The 22,754-nt window shown below is 35.3% G+C and overlaps 1 protein-coding gene across 1 annotated transcript in view; it reads left to right on the top strand.

Annotated features, from left to right (window-relative positions):
* Window positions 1-22,754, top strand: part of CCDC7 (coiled-coil domain containing 7) — a 177,120-nt gene that overhangs the window by 127,907 nt on the left and 26,459 nt on the right. The window contains 2 exon segments of the mRNA XM_047754647.1: window positions 2,471-2,683; window positions 4,587-4,597. Of these exon segments, the coding sequence (XP_047610603.1) occupies window positions 2,471-2,683; window positions 4,587-4,597 (224 nt within the window).

A 22,754-nucleotide genomic window follows, 5' to 3' on the forward strand; every position in this document is an offset into this window, starting at 1 on the left:
GTTAACAAGTGAAGAAAAGATCTCTTAACAACTTTTTAAGTGAATAATTTTAACTTTGTAAACTAATAATAGGTCTGTGTATGATAGTATTTCACCAGGTTTATTTTCATTTTGTATAATAGAAATATGTTAATAAAATTTAATATTCTTTCGATAACAATAAACTAGAAAGAAAATTGATATACAGACTTCAGGCAATTTATTTCTAAATATAAATGGAATTAAACTTTTGAGCTTAGCATAAACATTATAGGATATATTGAGATAAGAAACTGATTACAAAACAATTAATGAGGATTTGCTTATTTAAAAATCAATACAAGGGAGTTCCTGTCATGGCACAATGGTTAACGAATCCAACTAAGAACCATGAGGTTGCGGGTTCGATCCCTGGCCTTGCTCAATGGGTTAAGGATCCGGCATTGCTGTGAGCTGTGGTGTAGGTTGCAGACACGGCTCAGATCCCACGTTGCAGTGGCTCTGGCGTAGGCTGGTGGCTACAGCTCAGATTCGACCCCTAACCTGGGAACCTCCATATGCCATGGGAGCGGCCCAAGAAATGGCAAAAAGACAAAAAAATCAGTACAAATATAAAAATACAGTAAAGTGATATGGTTCTGGATTTGGTCTGAATTAAAGGTTCTGAAACAGATTCAAATTAATATAATAATTTAATATTTGTTAAAGTTTTAGTTATTCAGTTTTAATAGAAGGATAAAATAGTCACGAAGGTAAATTACTGTGAAAAAAAATTGGGTTTCTAGTTCATGTAATATACCAAAATAAGCCGCAGATTGATTTAAGATCCAAAAGTAATAAGTGAACTATGAATTTGTTGGAGGAAACAATGGGTAACAATTACATGGTCTTGGCTAGAGCAAAGCTTGCTAAGCATTATACCACAAAGGAATATGTTGATATATTTGGCTATATATAAAAGTTTTTTATAGTTCAAAAATTCATGCGATATAAAGATAAATGGAAAATCTTTACAAAATGTTTCTTATAAAGATCTTTTACAGATCTATAGGAAATATGGCTAGTCTTCCTCCTAAATAGACAAAGGACACAAATAGGCAAGTCATAATTGAGAAATACACATGGCCAGTAAATGAATGCAAATATATTCAACCTTACTAGTTACCAAATAAATGGAATTTAAAATAGCAGATAGTTATTTTTACCTACCATTTTGTTAAAAATTTAAGGAATAAAAATATCTAATATCTGTGGATTTATGCTGAACTGAGCATCTTTCACATACGTCTCTTGTCAGTTTGGATTGATACTTTTCTGGAAGAAAACATATAACAAAAGTGTTGGAAAGATGTAATTATTTCAATGATACATTCCATGTCTAAAAATTTATAGTAAAGAAGAAAAAAGTGTGTAGAAATTTTTTACAAGTATGCAGAGTAAAAAAAAATGTTAATAGCAAAATGTGAACAATTACCAAAATGTCTATTGTTAAGAAATTTGCTAAATTACTTAAAGTTTATTATTCAAATGGATTTCTGTTAGCTATTCTGGTTTGAATGTATATTTATCATCATGGAAACATGTCTATGACATTATATAATTAAAAGAGCATATTGTATGAGTATGTGTAATATGATCCAGTCTACATAAAAATATAGAAATACATATACACATATGCACTAGCTATATTTAGAAGTAATTAAAAAGAATATGCATCAGCATGTTAACAGTAAATTTTCTGTTTATGGTGGATTGTGAACTTTTTTATTGATCTGTGTATTCTTTCATAGAAATAACTTGTTAATTTTGAATAAATATTATTAATAGTAACATTTAAAATTTTTAACTCTGGAAGAAATAAATTATTTTTCAAATTTTCTTTTATTATTTGATATTATAGATCCTAATTATTTTGGATACATTCTGACACCTTCTATAACATATGCAATTTACTTTTATTGTGCCTGTATGATTAGAGCCTTAAAAAATAATGACCAGGAGTTCCCAATGTGGCGCAGCGAAAACGAATCCAACTAGGAACCAAGAGGTTGCGGGTTCTATCCCTGGTCTTGCTCAGTGGGTCAGGGATCCGGCTTTGTCATGAGCTGTGGTGTAGGTCGCAGATGCGGCTTGGATCTGGCGTTGCTGTTGCTGTGGTATAGGCTAGCAGATGTAGTTCAGATTCTACCCCTGGCCTCCATATGCCACAGGTGCAGCCCTAAAAAGCAAAATAATAATAATAATAATAACCAAAGAACCTCTTGGGTATAAGAATAGCTCTTTTAAGTGGAAGAATTTTCTTCTTAGTTTTTAATTATAGGTGTGTTAAACTATGGATAATACCAGTGGTTTAACTTAGCTTCCTCCAATGCTTTAAAAATAAAATTGAGAAGTAGTGTGGGCATGAATATATGAAGATTCTCCAAAGTTGTTATGTTGGCAGGAAGATGTCACAGAAATAATGCTTAATAATTATTTTTTTAAAAAACAGGAAGCTGAAAGAGCTAAGCAACAATTTGGCTATTTTCTAAATCAAGAAAGGGTATTACTTAAAAGTGAGGGGAAGATGAAGACAACAGAAATTGATACTGGCAAAACAGAAGCTGAAGATTCAAAATATATACCACTGGAGAAAGAAATAGAAAAAGCACTAGTGGCAGATTCAAGTGGACAAAAAGCAAATGATAAAATAAAACATCCGCAGGTAAGGAAATAACCAAAATAGAAACATGTACTATTGAAATGAAACTTCATATACTGTAAGAAACTTCATGTACGAAAATGAAACTTATGTATTGTAAGAACTTTATCCTTTCACGTTATTATTTACTTCATTTGTATATTACTTTAAAAAATCTCTGTGCTTTTTATTTTTGCTTGAAATTTTGCCTTTGCTGTTTGGATATATCAATTCATTATCTTGAATTTGAATCTATAAATTAAGTATATATTGACTTTTGTGGGCTTTTTGTACTCCAGATATTTGCATTTTTGTTCAGGACAGTTGATCCAATACAGACTTGTCAGATATAAAATAATGTTTTCTCTTGATAAATTTTATTAAAGTGTAAGTGACATATATTATTTTCAGATATACAACATGATGATTCAATATTTGTATATATTGTAACTGGATCACCACAATAAGTCTAAACATCCATCACTATACATAATTATAAACCTTTTTTCTCATAATAAGAACTTTTAAGATTTACTCTCTTAGCAACTTTCAAATATGCTGTTCAATATTATTTACTTTAGTCACTATGCTGTACATTATTTCTTCTAGACTTGTTTTATGAGTGGATATTTGTCCCTTTTGACTCACTTCACCCATTTTGCCCACCGATCAACCCCTGCCTCTGGCACACCCCAATCTCTTCTCTGTATCTATGAGCTTAGTTTTTGTTTTGTTTTGTTTTAGACTCCACATATAGTGAGATCATATGGTATTTCTTCCTCCATCTGACTTTTTTCACTTAGCATAACACTCTGAAGTCCATCCATATTGTCAAAAATGGCAAGGTTTCATAATTTATTATGACTGAATAATATTCTGGTGTGTGTGTGTGTGTGTGTGTGTGTGTGTGTGTGTGTGTGTGTGTGTGTGTGTGTGTAATATTTTCTTTATCCATTCACCCTTCAATGGATGCATAGGCTGTTTCCACATCTTGGCTAATGTAAGCAATGCTGTAGTGAACACGGAGTGCAAATGTCTTCCTAAGTTAGTATTGTTATTTACTTTGGAAAAATATGCAGAAGTGGGGTGGCTGGATCGTGTGGTAGTTCTAGTTTTTAATTTTTTGACAAACCTCCATACTCTTTTCCATAGTAGACACACCAGTTTACATTCCCACCAACAGTGCACACGGGTTTCCCTTTTATCTACATTCTTGCCAACACTTTTTATTTCTTGTCTTTTTGCTAATAGCAATTCTGACAGATGTGAAGTAATATCTCATTGTGGCTTTTATTTGCATTTCCCTGGTGATTAGTGATGTTGAACATCTTTTCATGTATCTATTGGCCATATATATATATATATATATATATGTCTTCCTTAGAAAAATGTCTATTCATATCTTCTACTCATTTTTCACTTAGATCGATTCTGGTTTTTTTGCAATTGAGTTATATGAGTTCTTTATGTATTTTGGGTATTAATCTCTTATTAGATACATGATTTTTCAGTACTTTCTCACATTTAGTAGGTTACCATTTCATTGTGTTGATAGTTGCCTTTGCTGTGCAAAAGCTTTTTAGTTAGGTATAGTCCCACTTGTTTATTTTTGTTTTTGACGCCTCGCTTGTGTCTTTAGGTTTGAAGTGAGTCTGTTGTAAGCAGCATATTAATGTGTGTGTGTGTTTTTAAAAAAATATATTCAGTCATTCTATGTTTTTTGGTTGGCATATTTCAGTTTGTTTACATTTAAAGTGATTATAGGTGTACATTTATTGCCATTTTGCTAATTGTTTTGTAATTGTTTTTTGGATATTTTATAGTACTGTTCCTTGTTTCTTCTCTTGCTCTTCCTTTGTGGTTTGATGACTTTCATTAGTGGTATGCTTAGATTCATGTTTCAATCATTTTTGTGTATCTTCTATAGGTTTTTGCATGGTGGGTAACTTGAGGCTCTCATGTAACAAGTTTATAACAGTCTATTTTAAGTTGATAGCAACTTCGATTTAAATGTGTTCTAAAGCTCTACATTTTTTACTCTCCCCTCACTATGTTTCAAGTTTCTGATGTCACATTTTAGGTCTTTTTATCTTGTGTATCCTTTAATTATTGTGGTTGCAGTTATATTTACAACTTTTGAGTTTTTATGTTTATACTAGCTTTATAAAAGGTGCATCCACTACCTTGACTATATATTTCCCTTTGCCAGTGAGATTTATGCTTTAACTTGTTTTCTTATTTCTTGTTACTTTCTTTTTAGCTTAAAAAAGTTAATAAGTCTTGTTTAGTGGTTATGGGCTCCTTGAGCTTTTGCTTGTCTGGAAATCTCTTTATCTTTATTTCAATTATGAATGAAAATTTTGCCAGGTAGGGAGGATATTAGAAGGAAATTTTTTTCTTTTAGCACTTTGAATATATTATACTTCTCCATTCTGGCCTGTGACAATTCTGTTGAAAAATATGCTGAGTCTTTTTTGGAGATTGTCTTATACATAACAAGTTTTTTTTTTTTCCTGTCCTTATTTGTTTATTTTCTCCTTGTCTTTAAGTTTTAACATTTTGATTATAACATATCTTTGTGTAAGGTTCTTTAAGTTCATTTTATTTTTATTTCTCCAGACTTCCTGGATCTGATGCCTCGCTTTTGGTGTCAAATCCCCAAATTAAATAAGACCTATGTTAAGTAGCGTATTGTCTGTGTTTCTTTTAGAAGTTTTATAATTTTCTGTCTTACACTCAAGTTTTTAATTCATTTTGAGTTACTCTTTGTGTATAGTGTAAGAAAGTGGTCAAGTTTCATTCTTTGCATGTGGTTTTCCAGTTTCCTAACACCATTTATTAAAGACACTATCTTCATTGTATATTCTTGCTCCTTCATTGTAAATTGATTGACCACATGTGTGTGGTTTAATTACTGGGCCTGGGAACTTCCATATGCTATGGTTCAGCCATTTTAAATAAAAGGGGGAGCTCCCTTTGTGGCTCAGCAGGTTACGAACCTGACTAGTATCCATGAGGATATGGGTTCAATCTCTGATCCAGTGGGTTATGTATCCAGTGTTGCCATGAGCTATGGTGTAGGTCACAGACATGGCTCGGATCCCACGTTGCTGTGGCTGTGGTGTGGTCTTGCAGTCCTTTGTGGTTGTACAACATGCAGGATTAGTTTTACTATCTCTTCAGCAGTTGAGACTGTTCCTAGACTAATCAGTGTTTTAGAGGGAGAATCTCATTCATTTCCTGGATTCAGGCAAATTTTAAGTGAGATCCTCCCCTAAGAGAGTGTTTAAAGAATGCAAATATATATGTACAGTCCTATGGAACTGCAGGTGTAAGCCCTGATGTCCCTCAGAACTAGACAAACTGGAAATGTCCCCCGGGTAGCAGTCACAAAAATTGGGACTCCAGATGTGTATACAGGCTTCTTAGTGGGAGATACCAGTGAGCTGTAGTGAAGCAGAGAGAAAGAGGGTAAAGTTGGCATCCCCTAGCTTCCATACCCTGATAGCAGCTCTGTAACTTCAAGATGTGTATCAAAGTTGAAACCTCTACTTAAGGCCAAACTTTTTGTTCTAGCAAGTACATCTCTTTCATAGAAAGACTGTGGGTATGTTTCAGTCTGCTGGCTGTGCAGTGCCCTGGGAGTGGTAGCCCGCTAAGAACTGTCTTTCTGATTCAGTCTTGTGGGTAAGTAGTCCCAGCTATCAGAACCAAGTGATCAGGAGGTATCTCCTTGATGATGACTTAAAAAAAAAAACAAAAAAAAAAAACGGGAAAGAAGACATAAAAGTTGGCATACCAGACACATATAAGAGCTTCCCTTTTAGAGAGGCTGCCACTCTGGAGTGGATAGAGGGAGAATGTGAATATAATGCCTGCTGAGGTCTCAGGAACATTTGTATTCAGCCCTTAGACGTGTGTTTTATTAAAACCTGTGCCCCTTAGGTTGCAGCTGTGATAAGCTAATAGGCCTCTTTCACAGAAATATCCGTCTCCTGGGTCTGTGGCCTTTTGCTGTGCCCTGGGGATGATAACTCCTTAAAAACTCTTTCTTTGCTGGTTATAGTTCTGTGGAACCCATGAGGATGAGCCCCAATGGCCACCAGAATGAAGCAATGTAGAGGTGTCCCCTGACATCAGCTGTTAAAATCAGGGCACTAGAGAAGGGCATAAGCTATCTTTGAAGATATCAGCAAGTTAGAATGAAGCAGATGGAGAGTTAAGAGGTTGTGTCCATTGACCTCCATTCCCTGAGCTTAACTCCTTAGGTTCCTATAAGTGTGCCAAACTAGAAACCTGCCTCTTAGCTCTAAGCTCCTAGCTAAAGAAACAGGCCTCTTTCTCAGAAAGACTGGGAGTATGTTTCAGTCTGCTAGTTGTGCAGTGTTTGGGGAGTGGAAGTCAGCCAAGAACTTCATCTCTGATTATTATAGTGCAATGGAACCCAAGAAACATAAGCTTCCTGGTCTCCAGATGTAAGCGATCAAGGTCATCCCCTGGTTATAGCGTCAAAGAATGGGTCACTAGATATAAAAACTGGGACCTTTGATGTGTTCTAAAAGCTCCCTTCTAGGAGATCCTAGCACTCTGACTCATGGCAGGAGAGTGGAAAGATCATGTCCACTGGCTGAAGCAAGGCAGATTGGGAGTGTAAAGATATCATAAATCGGAGTTCCCATTGTGGCTCGGTGGAAACAAATATGACTAGTATCCATGAGGACAGAAGTTCGATCCCTGGCCTCGCTCAGTGGGTTAAGGAACCGGCGTTGCCATGAGCTGTGGTGTAGGTCACAGATGAGGCTCGAATCCTGCATTGCTGTGGCTACGGTGTAGGCCAGTGGCTACAGCTCCCATTTGATCCCTAGCCTGTGAACCTCCATATGTTGCAGGTGGGTGTGGCCCTAAAAAGACCAAAAAAAAAAGTCACTGACCAAAATAAGGAAAAGAGAAAATTAAAAAAGGAATGAAAGATGAAAAGAAAAGAAATGAAAAAAGATGGCACTTGATGGCTTTAGCAAGGCCGAAGGAGAGTGGAGAAGGTGGCCCTCACCTGCTGGAGCATTAGGTTCGCTACTCTGGGAAAGGAGAAGAGAAGAGGTGGTACCTGCTAGCATTAGCAAGGCAGAAGGAGAGAAGCAGGATGGCTCCCATCAGCCTACATCCCCAGAGAGCATTCCAGCAGCCCCTTGCCCTTCATACCAACACTTTAAAATCAGGAAATGAATGTCCCTCTCATAAAGTCTAGATAATTTTCACTTTTTTCTTCCAGTATTGTTGAGATATAATTGACATATAACACTGTATGTGTCTAAGGTGTACAGCATAATGATTTGACTTATACGTCAAGAAATGATCATCACAATAAGTTTAGTGATCATCATTTCATATAAATACAAAGTTAAAAAAAGAAAAAAGAATGTTTTTCTGCATGTTGAGAACTCTGTTTTCTGTATCCATGAATTTTTTTGTTTGTTCCTTTATTTTGCTTTTTTAAAATTATTTATTTTTTATTTTTTATTTTATTTTCCCACTGTACAGCAAGGGGATCAAGTCATCCTTACATGTATATATTACATTTACATTTTTCCCCATCCTTTGTTCTGTTGCAACATGAGTATCTAGACAAAGTTCTCAGTGCTACTCAGCAAGATCTCCTTGTAAATCTATTCTAAGTTGTGTCTGATAAGCCCAAGCTCCCGATCCCTCCCACTCCCTCCCCCTCCCATCAGGCAGCCACAAGTCTCTTCTCCAAGTCCATGATTTTCTTTTCTAAGGAGATATTCATTTATGCTGGCTATTAGATTCCAGTTACAAGTGATATCATATGGTATTTGTCTTTGTCTTTCTGGCTCATTTCACTCAGTGTGAGATTCTCTAGCTCCATCCATGTTGCTGCAAATGGCATTATGTCATTCTGTTTTATGGCTGAGTAGTATTCCATTGTGTATATATACCACTTCTTCCGAATCCAATCATCTGTCGATGGACATGTGGGTTGTTTCCATGTCCTGGCTATTGTGAATAGTGCTGCAATGAACATGCGGGTGCACGTGTCTCTTTTAAGTAGAGTTTTGTCCGGATAGATGCCCAAGAGTGGGATTGTGGGGTCATATGGAAGTTCTATGTATAGATTTCTAAGGTATCTCCAAACTGTTCTCCATAGTGGCTGTACCAGTTTACATTCCCACCAACAGTGTAGGAGGGTTCCCTTTTCTCCACAGCCCCTCCAGCACTTGTTATTTGTGGATTTATGAATGATGGCCATTCTGACTGGTGTGAGGTGGTATCTCATGGTCGTTTTGATTTGCATTTCTCTTATACTCAACGATGTTGAGCATTTTTTCATGTGTTTGTTGGCCATCTGTATATCTTCCTTGGAGAACAGTCTATTCAGGTCTTTTGCCCATTTTTCCATTGCTTGATTGGCTTTTTTGCTGTTGGGTTGTATAAGTTGTTTATATATTCTAGAGATTAAGCCCTTGTCGGTTGTATCATTTGAAACTATTTTCTCCCATTCTGAAAGTTGTCTTTTTGTTTTCTTTTTGGTTTCTATTTTGCTTTTTAAATTCCACATATAAGTAAAATCATAGGGGTATTTGTTTTTCTCAGCCTGACTTATTTCACTTAGCCTAAGTGGCCCATTCATGTTGCCACAGATGGCATGATTTCATTGTTTTTTATGGCTGAGTAATATTCCATTGTGAGTGGTGTATAATATACACCACACCTTTTTAGTCCATTCATCTGTTGATGGACTAGGTTGCTTTCATTTCATGGCATTTGTGAATGATGTTCCAGTAAACATAGGGGTGCACATTTCTTTTTGAATTAATGTTTTTGTTTTCTTTGGAAAAATACCCAGAAGTGGAATTGCTGAATTATATGGTAGTTTTTTTATTTTTTATTTTTTTGTCTTCTTAGGGCCATACCTGTGGCATATTAAAGTTCCCAGGCTAGGGGTCAAATCAGAGCTATAGCTACTGGCCTATGCCACAACCACAGCAAAGCCAGATCCAGGCTGCATCTGTGACTTACACTGCAGCTCATGGCAACACCAGATGCTTAACCCACTGTTCAACGCCAAGGACTGAACCCATGTCCTCATGGATACTAATCAGGTGTCTTACTGCTGAGCCATGACGGAAACTCCTTAATTCTGATTTTTAAAAAACATTTTTAAAATTGAGGTATAGTTGATATACAATATTATGTGTTTCAGATATACCACATAGTGGTACATAGTGGTACCACATAGTGATTGACAGTTTTTAAAGGTTATACTCACATATATAATCATTATAAAATATTGACTACATTCCGTGTGCTTTTCAATATATCTTTGTAGCTTATTTGTTTTATATATAGTAGCTTGTACCTCTTAATTGCCCATCTTTATTTGGCCCCTTCTCTTTCCTTCCCCCCACCGATAATCACTAGTTTGTTCTCTATGTCTGTCTGTTTTTTTATATTCGCTTGTTTTATTTAGATACCACGTATAAGTGATATACAGTATTTGACTATTTCACTTAGCCTAATTCCCTCTACATCCATGCATGTTATTTCAAATGACAACATTTCATTATTTTTTTTTTAATGACTAGGTAGTATACCATATCTTCTTTACCCATCCGTCTGTTGATGGACACAAGTTGCTTCCATATCTTAACTATTATAAATAACATTCATGGGAACATTGGGGTATATGTATCTTTCTGAATAAATGTTTTCATTTTTTTCACATGTATATCAAGGAGTGGAATTGATGAACTGTATGATAGTTCCTTTTTTACTTTTTTGAGGAAACTTCATACTTTTTTTCATACTGGCTTCACCAATTTACACTTTCAGCAACAGTGCACAAGTGTTCTCTTTTCTCTACACCCTGCCAATACTTTTTATTTGTTATTTTTTGAGTAATAGCCTTTCTGACAGCTGTAAGATTATAGGTTTTGATTTGCATGTCTCCGATAAGAAGTGATGTTGGCACCTTTTCATGTACCTGTTGGCCATCTGTAAGTCTCTTTTGGAAAAATGTCTATTCATGTCTTCTGCCAATTTTTAAAATTGCATTGTTTGCTTTTTTTGATGTTGAGTTGTATGAGTTCCTTTTATATTTTAGATATTAACCTCTTATCAAATACATCATTTGTGGTTTCTTCTTCCATTTTGTTGTTTATTTGCAAAAGCTTTTTAGTTTGATGTAGTCCTATTTATTTATTTACTAAGATTTTTTATCATAGTTGATTTATAGTGTTCTGTCAATTTCTGTGGTACAGAAAAGTGACCCAATCATACATGTAAATATATATACATTTTCTTTTTCTCACATTATCCTCCATCATGTTCCATCACAAATGACTAGATATCATTCCCTGTGCTATACAAGATCTCATTGCATATCCATTCCAAAGGCAATAGTTTGCAGGTACTAACCTCAAACTCCCAGTCCATCCCACTCCTTCCCCCTCCCCCACAGAAGCCACAGGTCTGTTCTCCATGTCCATGACTTTGTTTCTTTTCTGTAGATAGGTTCATTTGTGACATATATTAGATCCCAGATAAAAGTGATATCATATGATGTGTGTCTTGTCTTTCTGACTTCACTTAGTATGAGAGTCTCTAGTTCCATCCATGTTGCTGCAAATGGAATTATTTTGTTCTTTTTTATGGCTGAGTAGTATTCCATTGTGTACACATACCATGTCATCTTAATTCATTTATCTGCCAATGGACATGTAGTTTGTTTCCATGCCTTGGCTATTGTGAAGAGTGTTGCATTGAACATAGGGTTGCATGTATCTTTTTCAAGGAAAGTTTTGTCTGCATATATGCCCAGGAGTGGATTGCTGGAGTATATGGTAGGTCTATATTTAGTTTTCTGAGGTACCTTCATACTGTTTTCCATAGTGGTTGTACCAATTTACATTCCCACCAACAGTGAAGGAGGGCAGCTTTTTCTCCACACCCTCTCCAGCATTTATTTGTTGGCTTATTAATGATGGCCATTCTAACCAGTGTGAGGTAGTACCTCATTGTAGTTTTGATTTGCATTTCTCCAATAATTAGTGACTTTAAGCATTTTTTCCTGTGACTGTTGGCAATCTGTATATCTTCTTTGGAGAGATGTCTATTTAAGTCTTCTGCCCATTTTTCTATTGGATTGGTTGTTTGGTTGGTTTTTTTTTTTTTTTTTTTTTGCTGTTGAGTTGTATAAGTTATCTCTCTTAATTTTAGAGATTAAGCCCTTTTTGGTTGCATCATTTTAAACCATTTTCTCCCATTCCATAGGTTGTCTTTTTTTTTTTTTTTAATGGTTTCCTTTGCTGTGCAAAAGCTTGTAAATTTGATTAGGTCCTATTGGTTTATTTTTGTTTTTATTTCTGTTGCCTTGGGAGACTGACCTAAGAAAACATTTGTACAGTTGATGCCAGAGAATGTTTTGCCTATGTTCTCTCATTGGCGTTTTATGGTGTCTTGTCTTACATTTAAGTCTTTAAGCCATTTCGAGTTTATTTTTATGCATGGTGTGAGGATGTGTTCTAGTTTCATTGATTTACCTGCACCTGTCCAGTTTTCCCAGTACCATTTGCTGAAGAGACTGTCATTTTCTTATTTGGTATTCTTACCCCCCTTGTCAAAGATTAATTGACCAGTGATGTCTGGGTTTATTTCTGGGTTCTCTTTTCTGTAGTGTGGTATTAGTACAAAAAAGAGACATACAGACCATTTTTTAATTTTTACTTTAGTTTCTTTTGCCTGAGGAGACATATATAAAAAAGAAAATGGCTAAGACCAATGTCAAAGAGTGTGCCACCTGTTTTTTTCTAGGAAATTCATGGTTTCAGGTCTTAACATTTAAAGCTTTAGGCCATGTTGATTTGTTTGTTTGTATCTTTATTTTATGGCCATACCCATGGCATATGGAAGTTCTTGAGCCAGGGATTGAATCCAGCTGCACCTCTCACCTGCACCACAGCTGTGGCAATATGGTATCCTTTAACCCACTGCTCCAGGCTGGGGATTGAACCTGTGCCTGTGCAGCGACCCAAGCCACTGCATTGGATTCTTAACTGGCTGCACCACAGAGGGAACTGCCAGGTTCATTTCTTATATGATATGAGAAAGTAGTCTGGTTTTTCTCTTTTGTGTGTGGCTGTCCAGTTTTCTCAATACCATTTATTGAAGAAGCTTCTTATCCTCATTGTATATTCTTGACTCCTTTGTTATATATTAATTGCTTATATTTCATTTACCACATTTAACTGCAGGAGGGACTTAGAAAGTAGACTAGTAATGTACCTAAGAAGAAAAGAAAATTTGTTTGGTGAACACCTAGAAATGTTTGCTGTAGATAGGTAAAGCCTGCTAATCTCTGTACAGATGAATCTGAGGTAAAATTCAGGCCTGGGATAAAATCTAGAATTAACATTTATTCTCTAGTAAGGAATCTGTTATCTTCTCAGGAGGTAAGGTATTAATAAAATCACAGTCTTGAGATCACTAGCTGCTTGATTTTTTTTTTCTTTTTTGGTCTCATCCACTACATATGGAAATTCCCTGGACCAGGGATCAAATCCAAGCCACAGCTGTGGCCTGTGCCACAGCTGCAGCAACTCTGGATCTTTAACCTGCTGCACCAGGCCGGGGACAAACCCTTGCCATCACAGAGACAAGCCAGATTATTAACCCATTGTGCCACAGTGGAAACTCCGAGTTTCTTGATATTTTTGATGACACACCTCATTTAAATGTATTTTGAACATGCATTCTCAATATACTTTAAAAATTTGTAAATTAAAAGTACTACTATATTAGTATACTGTGTGTTAGTACTACTATATTGGTATGCTGATGGCATTTGAAGTATAAATGCTTCAAAAAGAACATTAAAAAGATTAAATAATTATTTAATGTATGTTTAAATAATTTTTGTTTACTGTAAGTATACAACTTCTCTTTACTCTCAATTAGAAATATAATTTTGGTAGCAGTTTCACTTCTACAGTGTCTCTTCCAATACCAAATATGCTAATTTCTTAAGCTTTTTTGACACATAGTCTCACAAATTAGTCACATTTTAAAAAAGCTGCTTTGAATGATATTTTTCTAAATGATTTAGTGTAAGCATTTTTTGTGCATGTTTGGTATATTTAAATTTAGTATTATCTTTATCACAGACCTCAATTGCCTAAAATGGAAGCTCAGTTGAAACAAGGTAAAACATTAAAAAATATTACTCTTTTTCTAATCTCTTATCCGTTCACATACATAAATGGTAAAAAGAGCTATTTTAAATTCAGTGTCATAAAATTCCTTTGTTTCTTTGCTTACAATATCACACTCTTATCTTTGAAACTAATTTTAAATAGAAAATATTTAAATCTTTAAATGTTGTCAAAGATTGATGATTTTGGATGCTGTCAAAATCAAAACTTTTAGGGGTTCCCATCATGGCACAGTGGTTAGCGAATCTGATTAGGAACCATGAGGTTGCGGGTTTGATCCCTGCCCTTGCTCAGTGGGTTAACGATCCGGCGTTGCCCTGAGCTGCTGTGTAGGTCAAAGATGCGGCTTGGATCCTGCATTGCTGGGGCTGTGGCGTAGGCCAGCGGCTACAACTCTGATTTGACCCCTAGCCTGAGAACCTCTATATGCCACGGGAAGCAGCCCTAGAAAAGGAAAAAAAAAAATCAAAACTTTTAAATTGAAAATTTTGAAGACCAAGTCTAGTATACAAACCCACTTTTTTCCCTTCTGAGCAACAGCAATTAAATTTCTAGATTGTGAGGAACCAGCTTTTATTTTTAAGTCAGTTATCATCATTCAGAGGCATGATCTCAGTACCTAAAACAACTGACTTAAGAATTTTTTACCTTTCATTTTTGCTCAATCGCTTTATCTGTTTGCATTTGCATGCACATAAATAATTGAGTTGGCTGATTCATCAAATACAATTTTTTAGTTATTACTAGTGAGTGAGTCTGATTAACATTTGATTAATTCGCAGATCTGTTCACAAGCCAGTCAAGAAATAGAAAGCCTGAGCCAGATATATTAATGTAGCAGTAAATTATGTCGGAGGTTGCTATCCAGTGATAATAAACTGTCAGTGTTTCTTTTCAGTCATTGACTTGAATCATTGAGGATTCAAATTCAATGTACATGAGGCTATTTTTTTTATTATACACAGCTTAATATGTAAAATTTTGGCTTTGATTGCCACAGAAAAAAAGAATTACCTAGAAGCATGCATTTCTCTGCTTCATTACTATTTTAAGTACTTCCAAATTGCAGACCCAGATGAATTAGCAAGAATTGAGTAATAAATGTAGTGACTAAAGGCCAGAAGTTTCCAAAAATCTATTTTTAATATCTATAGTGATTATTTATATTTTAAAATATATGTGTTTTTAATATCTCAAGAGAAAATTAGACATTTGTTTATTTACTTGATGCTTAGCAAACATGGATAGTTTCTTGATCATCTATCCCTTTACATTATAAATATATATGGTCAGTATTATGAGTATTTGAGAATGTATAAGAAAATGTATTAATAATTATCTTCAACTGTAATAGGAACTTAACCAGCTTATGAACTGTGTATAAATAGAAACAAACCTTGATACTCTTATATTCCTATTAAGATTATGGTAGAGTGTGGCATACTACCATAGTTTTTCTGTAGAAACATAGTGAAGTATAGGCTTTGAAAATGCTGGAAAGCCAATAATTTATCACCCTGAAGAACATGAAGTGATAACGTTTTATATAAGTTGTTTTTATACTGCACATTTCATTGCTGCTGATGAATTTGATAGAATCTTTATATATTTGATGAATCTCAGAAAGTAGAAACACGGTTTGAGGAAAAATATTTAAAAGAAAATCTCTAGTCTCTATGAAGACATAATAAAGCAGTCTCAGTTAGTTTCTGTTACTTATTGGAAAAATCATGATGAAGAGTTGTGATAGGGTTACTGTGAGTTACTGCTCTTGCCAGCCTCCTTTCAACTGGCTAATAAGTCATAGTTAAGAATGATAATGGAAAGTGGAAAAGTGGAAGAATAGTTGATGGGGAAGAGCAGACTGAGGATGATAGGGAATATAGGACTTTAAAAGCAGAAGAAGATGAGAGAATGTATATCAAATAAATCCACTTAAATGGCTTTTTTTTTTTTCTAGAAATGGTAATTGATAAGTTTCCTAACTTCAGGGGGAAGGTTATTTCGATTTGGTACAGTTCAAATAGGGAAATATGGAGTAACTCTCCATGTTCTGTAAGACTCTGTGCTAGATAATATGGGGAATATAAAGATAACAACTATGTGGTCATTGCCCTCCATGAATTAGCATCTAGTGAGGCAGACAAGACATATAAAAATAAGTAGAGGATAACACAGAAAGTGCGTTCTGTAAAAAGTTAATAAGATGCTTCATAAAACAAGAGGAAAAGTTGTTTCTGGCTGTACTGAGAATAACATTAAGAAAGACAGTTGGGTTGCATTTTAACATGGGAATAAGAGGAAAAAATATTACACGTGGACCAGACAGTGGAATCAAAGACAAGAGTGTTTAGAATCTACTCAGTGAGTCAGGGAAAGACTGTTATTCTTAGGGTTTTTTTTTTTTTTTGGAGTTTAGACTAAGAATAATGAATGATGTGACATGAAATATGTTGTTTTAGCTGGCTATGCTAGGTTTTATAGAGTTGCCCTTAATAGCTTTATGTCGAATATTGCTAAATATAATAAATATCCAGACTGTTAAGCACAGAGCACAGTATTTTTTTGCTTCATTTTAGGTTACTTTTTTTTAAGTGTTTGAAAACTCTATTTATTTATTTCTTTATCTATCTATCTATCTATTTTAAATTACTCAAATGAATTTGTCACATTTGTAGTTGTATAATGATCATAACAATCCAATTTCACAGGATTTCCATCCCATAACCCAAGCACATCCCCCCACCCCCCAAACTGTCTCCTCCAGAGACCATAAGTTTTTCAGTGTCTCTGAGTCAGCATCTGTTCTGCAAAGAAGTTCAGTCTGTCCTTTTTTCAGATTCCACATGTCAGTGAAAGCATTGAATGTTGGTGTCTCATTGTATGGCTGACTTCACTTAGCATGATAGTTTCTAGGTCCATCCATGTTGCTAAAAATGCCGGTATTTCATTCCTTTTAATGGCTGAGTAATATTCCATTGTGTATATGTACCACATCTTCTGGATCCACTCCTCTGTCGATGGACATTTAGGTTGTTTCCATGTCTTGGCTATTGCAAATAGTGCTTCAATGAACATTGGAGTACATGTATCTTTGCAAATCATGGTTTTCTCTGGATAGATGTCCAGGAGTAGGACTGCTAGATCAAATGGTAGTTCTATTTTTAGTTTTCTGAGGCATCTCCATACTGCTTTCCACAGTGGTTGCACCAATTTACAATCCCACCAACAGTGTACTAGTGTTCCCTTTTCTCCACACCCTTTCCAGCACTTGTCGTTTGTAGACTTTTGGATGATGGCCATTCTGGCTAGTGTAAGGTGGTAACTCAGAGTAGTTTTGATTTGCATTTCCCTAATAATGAATGACGCTGAACATCTTTTCATGTGTTTCTTGGCCATCTGTATGTCTTCTTTGGAGAACTGTCTGTTTAGATCTTCTGCCCATTTATTGATGGGGTTGTTTGTTTTCTTGGTATGGAGCAGCAGAAGGTGTTTATAAATTTTGGAGGTGAATCCCTTGTCAGTTGATTCACTTGTAAAGATTTTCTCCCATTCTGTGGGTTTTCTTTTTGTTTTGTTTAGGGTTTCCTTTGCTGTGCAGAAACTTTTAATTAGGCCTCATTTGTTTATTTTTGTTTTTACTGTCATTACTCTAAGAGGTGGATGTGAGAAGATGTTGCTGTCGTTTATGTCAGAGAGTGTTTGGTCGGTGTTTTCCTCTAAGAGTTTTATAGTGTCTGGTCTTATATCTAGGTCTTGAATCCATTTGGAGTTGATTTTTGTGTATGGTGTTAGGGAGTGTTCTAATTTCATTCTGTTCCATGTGGCTGTCCAGTTTTCCCAGCACCACTTACTGAACAGGCTGTCTTTTCTCCACTGTATATTCTTGCCTCCTTTGTCATAGATTAGTTGGCTGTAAGTGCATGTGTTTAATTCTGGGCTTTCTATCCTGTTCCACTGATCTATGTGTCTGTCTTTGTGACAGTACCATACAGTTTTGATGATTGTTGCTTTGTAGTAGAGTCTGAAGCCCGGGAGCCTGATTCCTCCAGCTCCATTTTTCTTTTTCAGGATGTGGCTATTCTGGGTCTTTTGTGCTACCAAAAAAACTTTAAAATATTTTGTTCGAGTTCTGTGAAAAGTGTTCCTTGGTAATTTGATAGGGATTGCATTGAATATGTAGATCGCCTTGGGTAGTATAGTCATTTTGATAATATTAACTCTTCCAATCCACGAGCATGGTATATCTTTGCATCTATTTGTGTCATCTTTGATTTCTTTCATCAGTGGCTTGTAGTTTTCAGAGCACAGGTCTTTTGTCTCTTTAGGTAGGTTTATTCCTAGGTATTTTATTCTTTTGGAAGCAATGGTAAACGGGATTGCTTCCCTAATTTCTCTTTCTGCTCTTTCATTGTTAGTGTATAGAATGCCATCGATTTCTGTGTATTAATTTTGTATCCCGTGACTTTGTCAAATTCATGGATGAGCTCTAACAGTTTTCTGGTAGAGTCTTTACGATTCTTGAGGTATAGTATCATGTCATCTGCAAATAGTGATAGTTTTACTTCTTCCTTTCCAATTCAGATCCCTTTTATCTCTTTCACTTCTCTGATTGCTGTGGCTAGGTCTTCCAGAACTATGTTGAAGAGTAGTGGCAAGAGTGGACATCCTTGTCTTGTTCCTGATCTCAGCGGGAGTTCTTCCAGCTTTTCACCATTGAGAATGATGTTAGCTGTGGGTTGTCATATATGGCCTTTATCATGTTGAGGTAGGTTCCCTCTGTGCCCACTTTCTGAAGGGTTTTTATCAGAAATGGGTGTTGGATTTTGTCAAAGGCTTTTTCCGCGTCTCTTGAGAGGATCATAGGGTTTTTATTCTTCAGTGTGTTAATGTGGTGTATCACACTGATGGATTTGTGGATATTGAAGAACCCTTGCATCCCTGGGATAAATCCCACTTGATCATGATGGCCAATCCTTTTAATGTATTGTTGGATTTGGTTTGCTAGTATTTTGTTGAGGATTTTTGCATCTATGTTCATCAGTGAAATTGGCCTGTAGTTTTCTTTTTTTGTGGTCTCTTTGTCTGGTTTTGGTATCAGGGTGATGGCGGCCTCATAGAATGAGTTTGGGAGTATCCCTTCCTCCGCAGTTTTTTGAAATAGTTTCAGAAGGAGAGGTGTTAGCTCTTCTCTAAGTGTTTGATAGAATTCGCCTGTGAAGCCATCTGGTCCTGGACTTTTGTTTGTTGCAAGTTTTTTAATCACAGTTTCAATTTCAGTTCTTGTGATGGGTCCATTCGTCTTTTCTATTTCATCTTGGTTTAGTCTAGGAAGATTGCACTTTTCTAAGAATTTGTCCATTTCTTCTAGGTTTTCCATTTGATTGGCATATAGTTGCATATAGTAGTCTCTTATGATCCTTTGTATTTCTGTGACGTCTGTTGTTACTTCTTTTTCATTTCTAATTTTATTGATTTGAATCCTCTCTCTTTTTTGCTTGATAAGTCTGGCTAAGGATTTATCAGTTTTATTGATCTTTTCAAAGAACCAGATTTTCACTTCGTTGATCTTTTCTATGGTTTTCTTTGTTTCTATCTCATTGATTTCTGCTCTGATCTTTAGGATTTCTTTCCTTCTACTAACTTTAGGTCTTGTCTGTTCTTCTCTCTTGAGCTGCTTTAGATGTAAAGTTAGGTTGTTTATTTGAGCTTTTTCTTGTTTTCTGAGGTGGACTTGTATTGCTATAAACTTTCCTCTTCGAATGGCTTTTGCTGCATCCCATAGGTTTTGGAGTGTGATATCTTCATTGTCGTTTGCTTCTAGGTATTTTTTAATTTCCTCTTTGATTTCTTCAGTGATGCATTGGTTGTTTAGTAGCATGTTGTTGGTCTCTAAGTGTTTGTGTTTTTTGCCGTGTTTTTCTTGTTGTTGGTTTCCAGTCGTATAGCATTGTGGTCAGAAAAGATGCTTGATATGATTTCAATTTTCTTAAAGTTACCGAGGTTGAATTTGTAGCCCAGGATGTGATCAATCTTAGAGAATGTTTCATGTGCACTTGAGAAAAATGTGTACTCTGTTTCTTTGGATGGAATGTCCTATAAATGTCTATTAAGTCCATCTGGTTTAATGCTTCATTCAGGGCCCGTGTTTCCTTATTGATTTTCTGTCTGGATGATCTGTCCATTGCTGTGAGTGGGGTGTTAAAGTCCCCCCCTATGACTGTGTTATTGTCGATTTGTCCTTTTAAGGTTGTTAGCAGGTGCCTTACATATTGTGCTGAACGTATGTTGGGTGTGTAGATATTTAAAATTGGTATATCTTCTTCTTGGATTGATCCTTTGGTCATTATGTAATGACCTTCTTTGTCCCTTAAAATAATCTTCATTTTAAAGTGTATTTTGTCTGTTATGAGTATTGCTACTCCAGCTTTCTTTTGATCCCTGTTTGCATGAAATATATTCTTCCATCCTCTCACTTGCAATTTGTATGTGTCCCTAGAAGTGAAGTGGGTCTCTTGAAGACAGCATATATATGGGTCTTGTTTTTTTATCCATTCTGCCAGTCTGTGTCTTTGGGTTGGGGGCGTTGAGTCCATTAACATTTAAGGTAATTATTGATATGTATGTTCTTATTGCCATTTTATTAATTGCTTTGGATTTGTTTTTGTTGCTCTTTTTTCTTCCCTTCTTTTCTTGTTCTCTCCTCTTCTGGTTTGATGACTATCTTTAGTGTTGTGTTTGAGTTGATTTTTCTTACTTGTCTGTGTATCAATTGTAGATTTTTGGTTTTCAGTTATTCTGAAGTTTTGATATGAATCTATATGTATATGAGATTGTTTTAAGTTGTTGTTCTCTTAATTGCAAGTTCATCTCCAGTGTCCTGCATTTGTACCCACCTCTTCTGATGATTTCTGATTTTGGTGGTGTAATTGTGCATGGATGATTTCGTATCTTTGCAGTATATTTACCTTTACTGGTGAGCCTTGTCATTTGTGGAATTTTTGTTTCCTGTGGCTGTCTTTTCTTTTCTTCCTAGAGAAGTTCCTTTAGTATTTGTCGTAAGGCTGGTTTAGTGTTGCTGAATTCTGTTAACTGGAGGATAGCTGTTTAAAATGAAGAACCATGAAACCCTGTTGCATTCAATAGAGCTGGGAAAGCTTTGTTGGATCCTGTAATGCATAGGTAGCTTGACCATGTTAATCATCATCTAAACTGGAATGCCAGAACAATAACCATAAATTGAGACTGTTCAGTCAAACCATGACATATGGTTACCCTCACTCTGGAAACTGCTGATCCTATGCAGCTGGTAGGGAATAAATACCTCTTACCTTTAAGAAAACTAACTCAGAGCTTGGAAATTGACTCTTGTGGAATGTGTGATCTTTTAATGTTAAAACTGATAGATTTTTATTTTTTATTCTAAAATGAAATTGTGGAGAAATAAGTGCAATAAATATGACTAAAATGCAACCTCAAAACCATCTTGTCTTCTACTTTGACTAGTAAATATTTCTTGTTTGGTGGCCTCTAATTATCTTGAATAATTATTGTTTTATATAATTTAAATGTTACCTAATCCTGTTGTATCTCTTTTATTGAAGTATGGTTGACTTAAAATTTATATCTATGTATTTTTTTGCTGTTTTAATTTTTTAATTGGACTATAGTTGATGTGTAATATTATATTTCACAGGTGTGTAATAGTGATTCATAATTTTTAAAAGTTATATTCTATTTACAGTTAATATAAAATATTGCCTATATTGCCCATGTTGTACAATATATGTTTATAGCTTATTTTATACCTAATAGTTTGTACCTCTTAATCATCTAACAGTATATTTCCCTTGCCCCTTTTCCTCTTCTCACTAGTAACCACTAGGGTGTTCTCTGTATCCATGAGTCTGCTTATTTTTGCGATATTGACTACTTTGTTGTATTTTTTTCGGTTCACATATAAGTGATATCATGCAGTATTTGTCTTTCTCTGTCTGAGTTATTTAACTTACCATCATGTTGCTGCAAATGCAAAATTTTCATTCTTTTTTATGTCTGAGTAGTATTCCACTGTATGTATGTATGTTAGTGTATGTATGTATTGTGTGTGTGTGTACTATCTGAAAGAGAAATTAAGGAAACAATCCCATTCACCATCACATCAAGAAAGTGATGGTGAATGTGATCCCTATCACCCACTCACACACATGCCACATCTCTTTATCCATTCATCTGTTGATGAACAATTAGCTTGTTTCCATATCTTGGAAATTGTAAATAATGCTGCTGTGAACATTGGAGTGCATGTATCTTTTCAAATTAATGTTTTTGGGTTTTTTGGATATATACCGAAGAGTGAAATTGCTGGGTTATGTGGTTGTTCTCTTTTTAGCTTTTTGAGAAACTTCCATACTGTTTTCACCAGTGACTGCACCAGTTTACAATTACACCAACAGTGTGTGAAGTTTCCTTCTCCACATTCTCTCCATCATTTGTTGTTTGTGTGTGTGTGTTTTGTTTTGCTTTGTTTTTTGATGACAGCTATTCTAACAGGTGTGAGGTGATATCTCATTGTGGTTTTGATTTGCATTTTCTTGATGCTTAGTGATGTCGAGCATCCCTCCTCTTTGGAAAAATGTCCCTTCTGGTCTTCTGCCCACTTTTTAATTGGGTTTCTTTTTATGTTGAGTTTCATGAGTTGTTTATATATGTTGAATATTAACCACTTATCAGTCACATAATTTGCAAATATTTTCTCCCATTCAGTAGGCTACCTTTTTGTTTTGTTGATGGCTTCCTTTACTGTGGAAAAGCTTTTAAGTTTAATTAGGTCCCATTTGTTTATTTTTGCATTTATTTGGAGACAGAGC

Source organism: Phacochoerus africanus, chromosome 12, assembly GCF_016906955.1.
Source record: "Phacochoerus africanus isolate WHEZ1 chromosome 12, ROS_Pafr_v1, whole genome shotgun sequence".
NCBI lineage: Eukaryota > Metazoa > Chordata > Mammalia > Artiodactyla > Suidae > Phacochoerus > Phacochoerus africanus.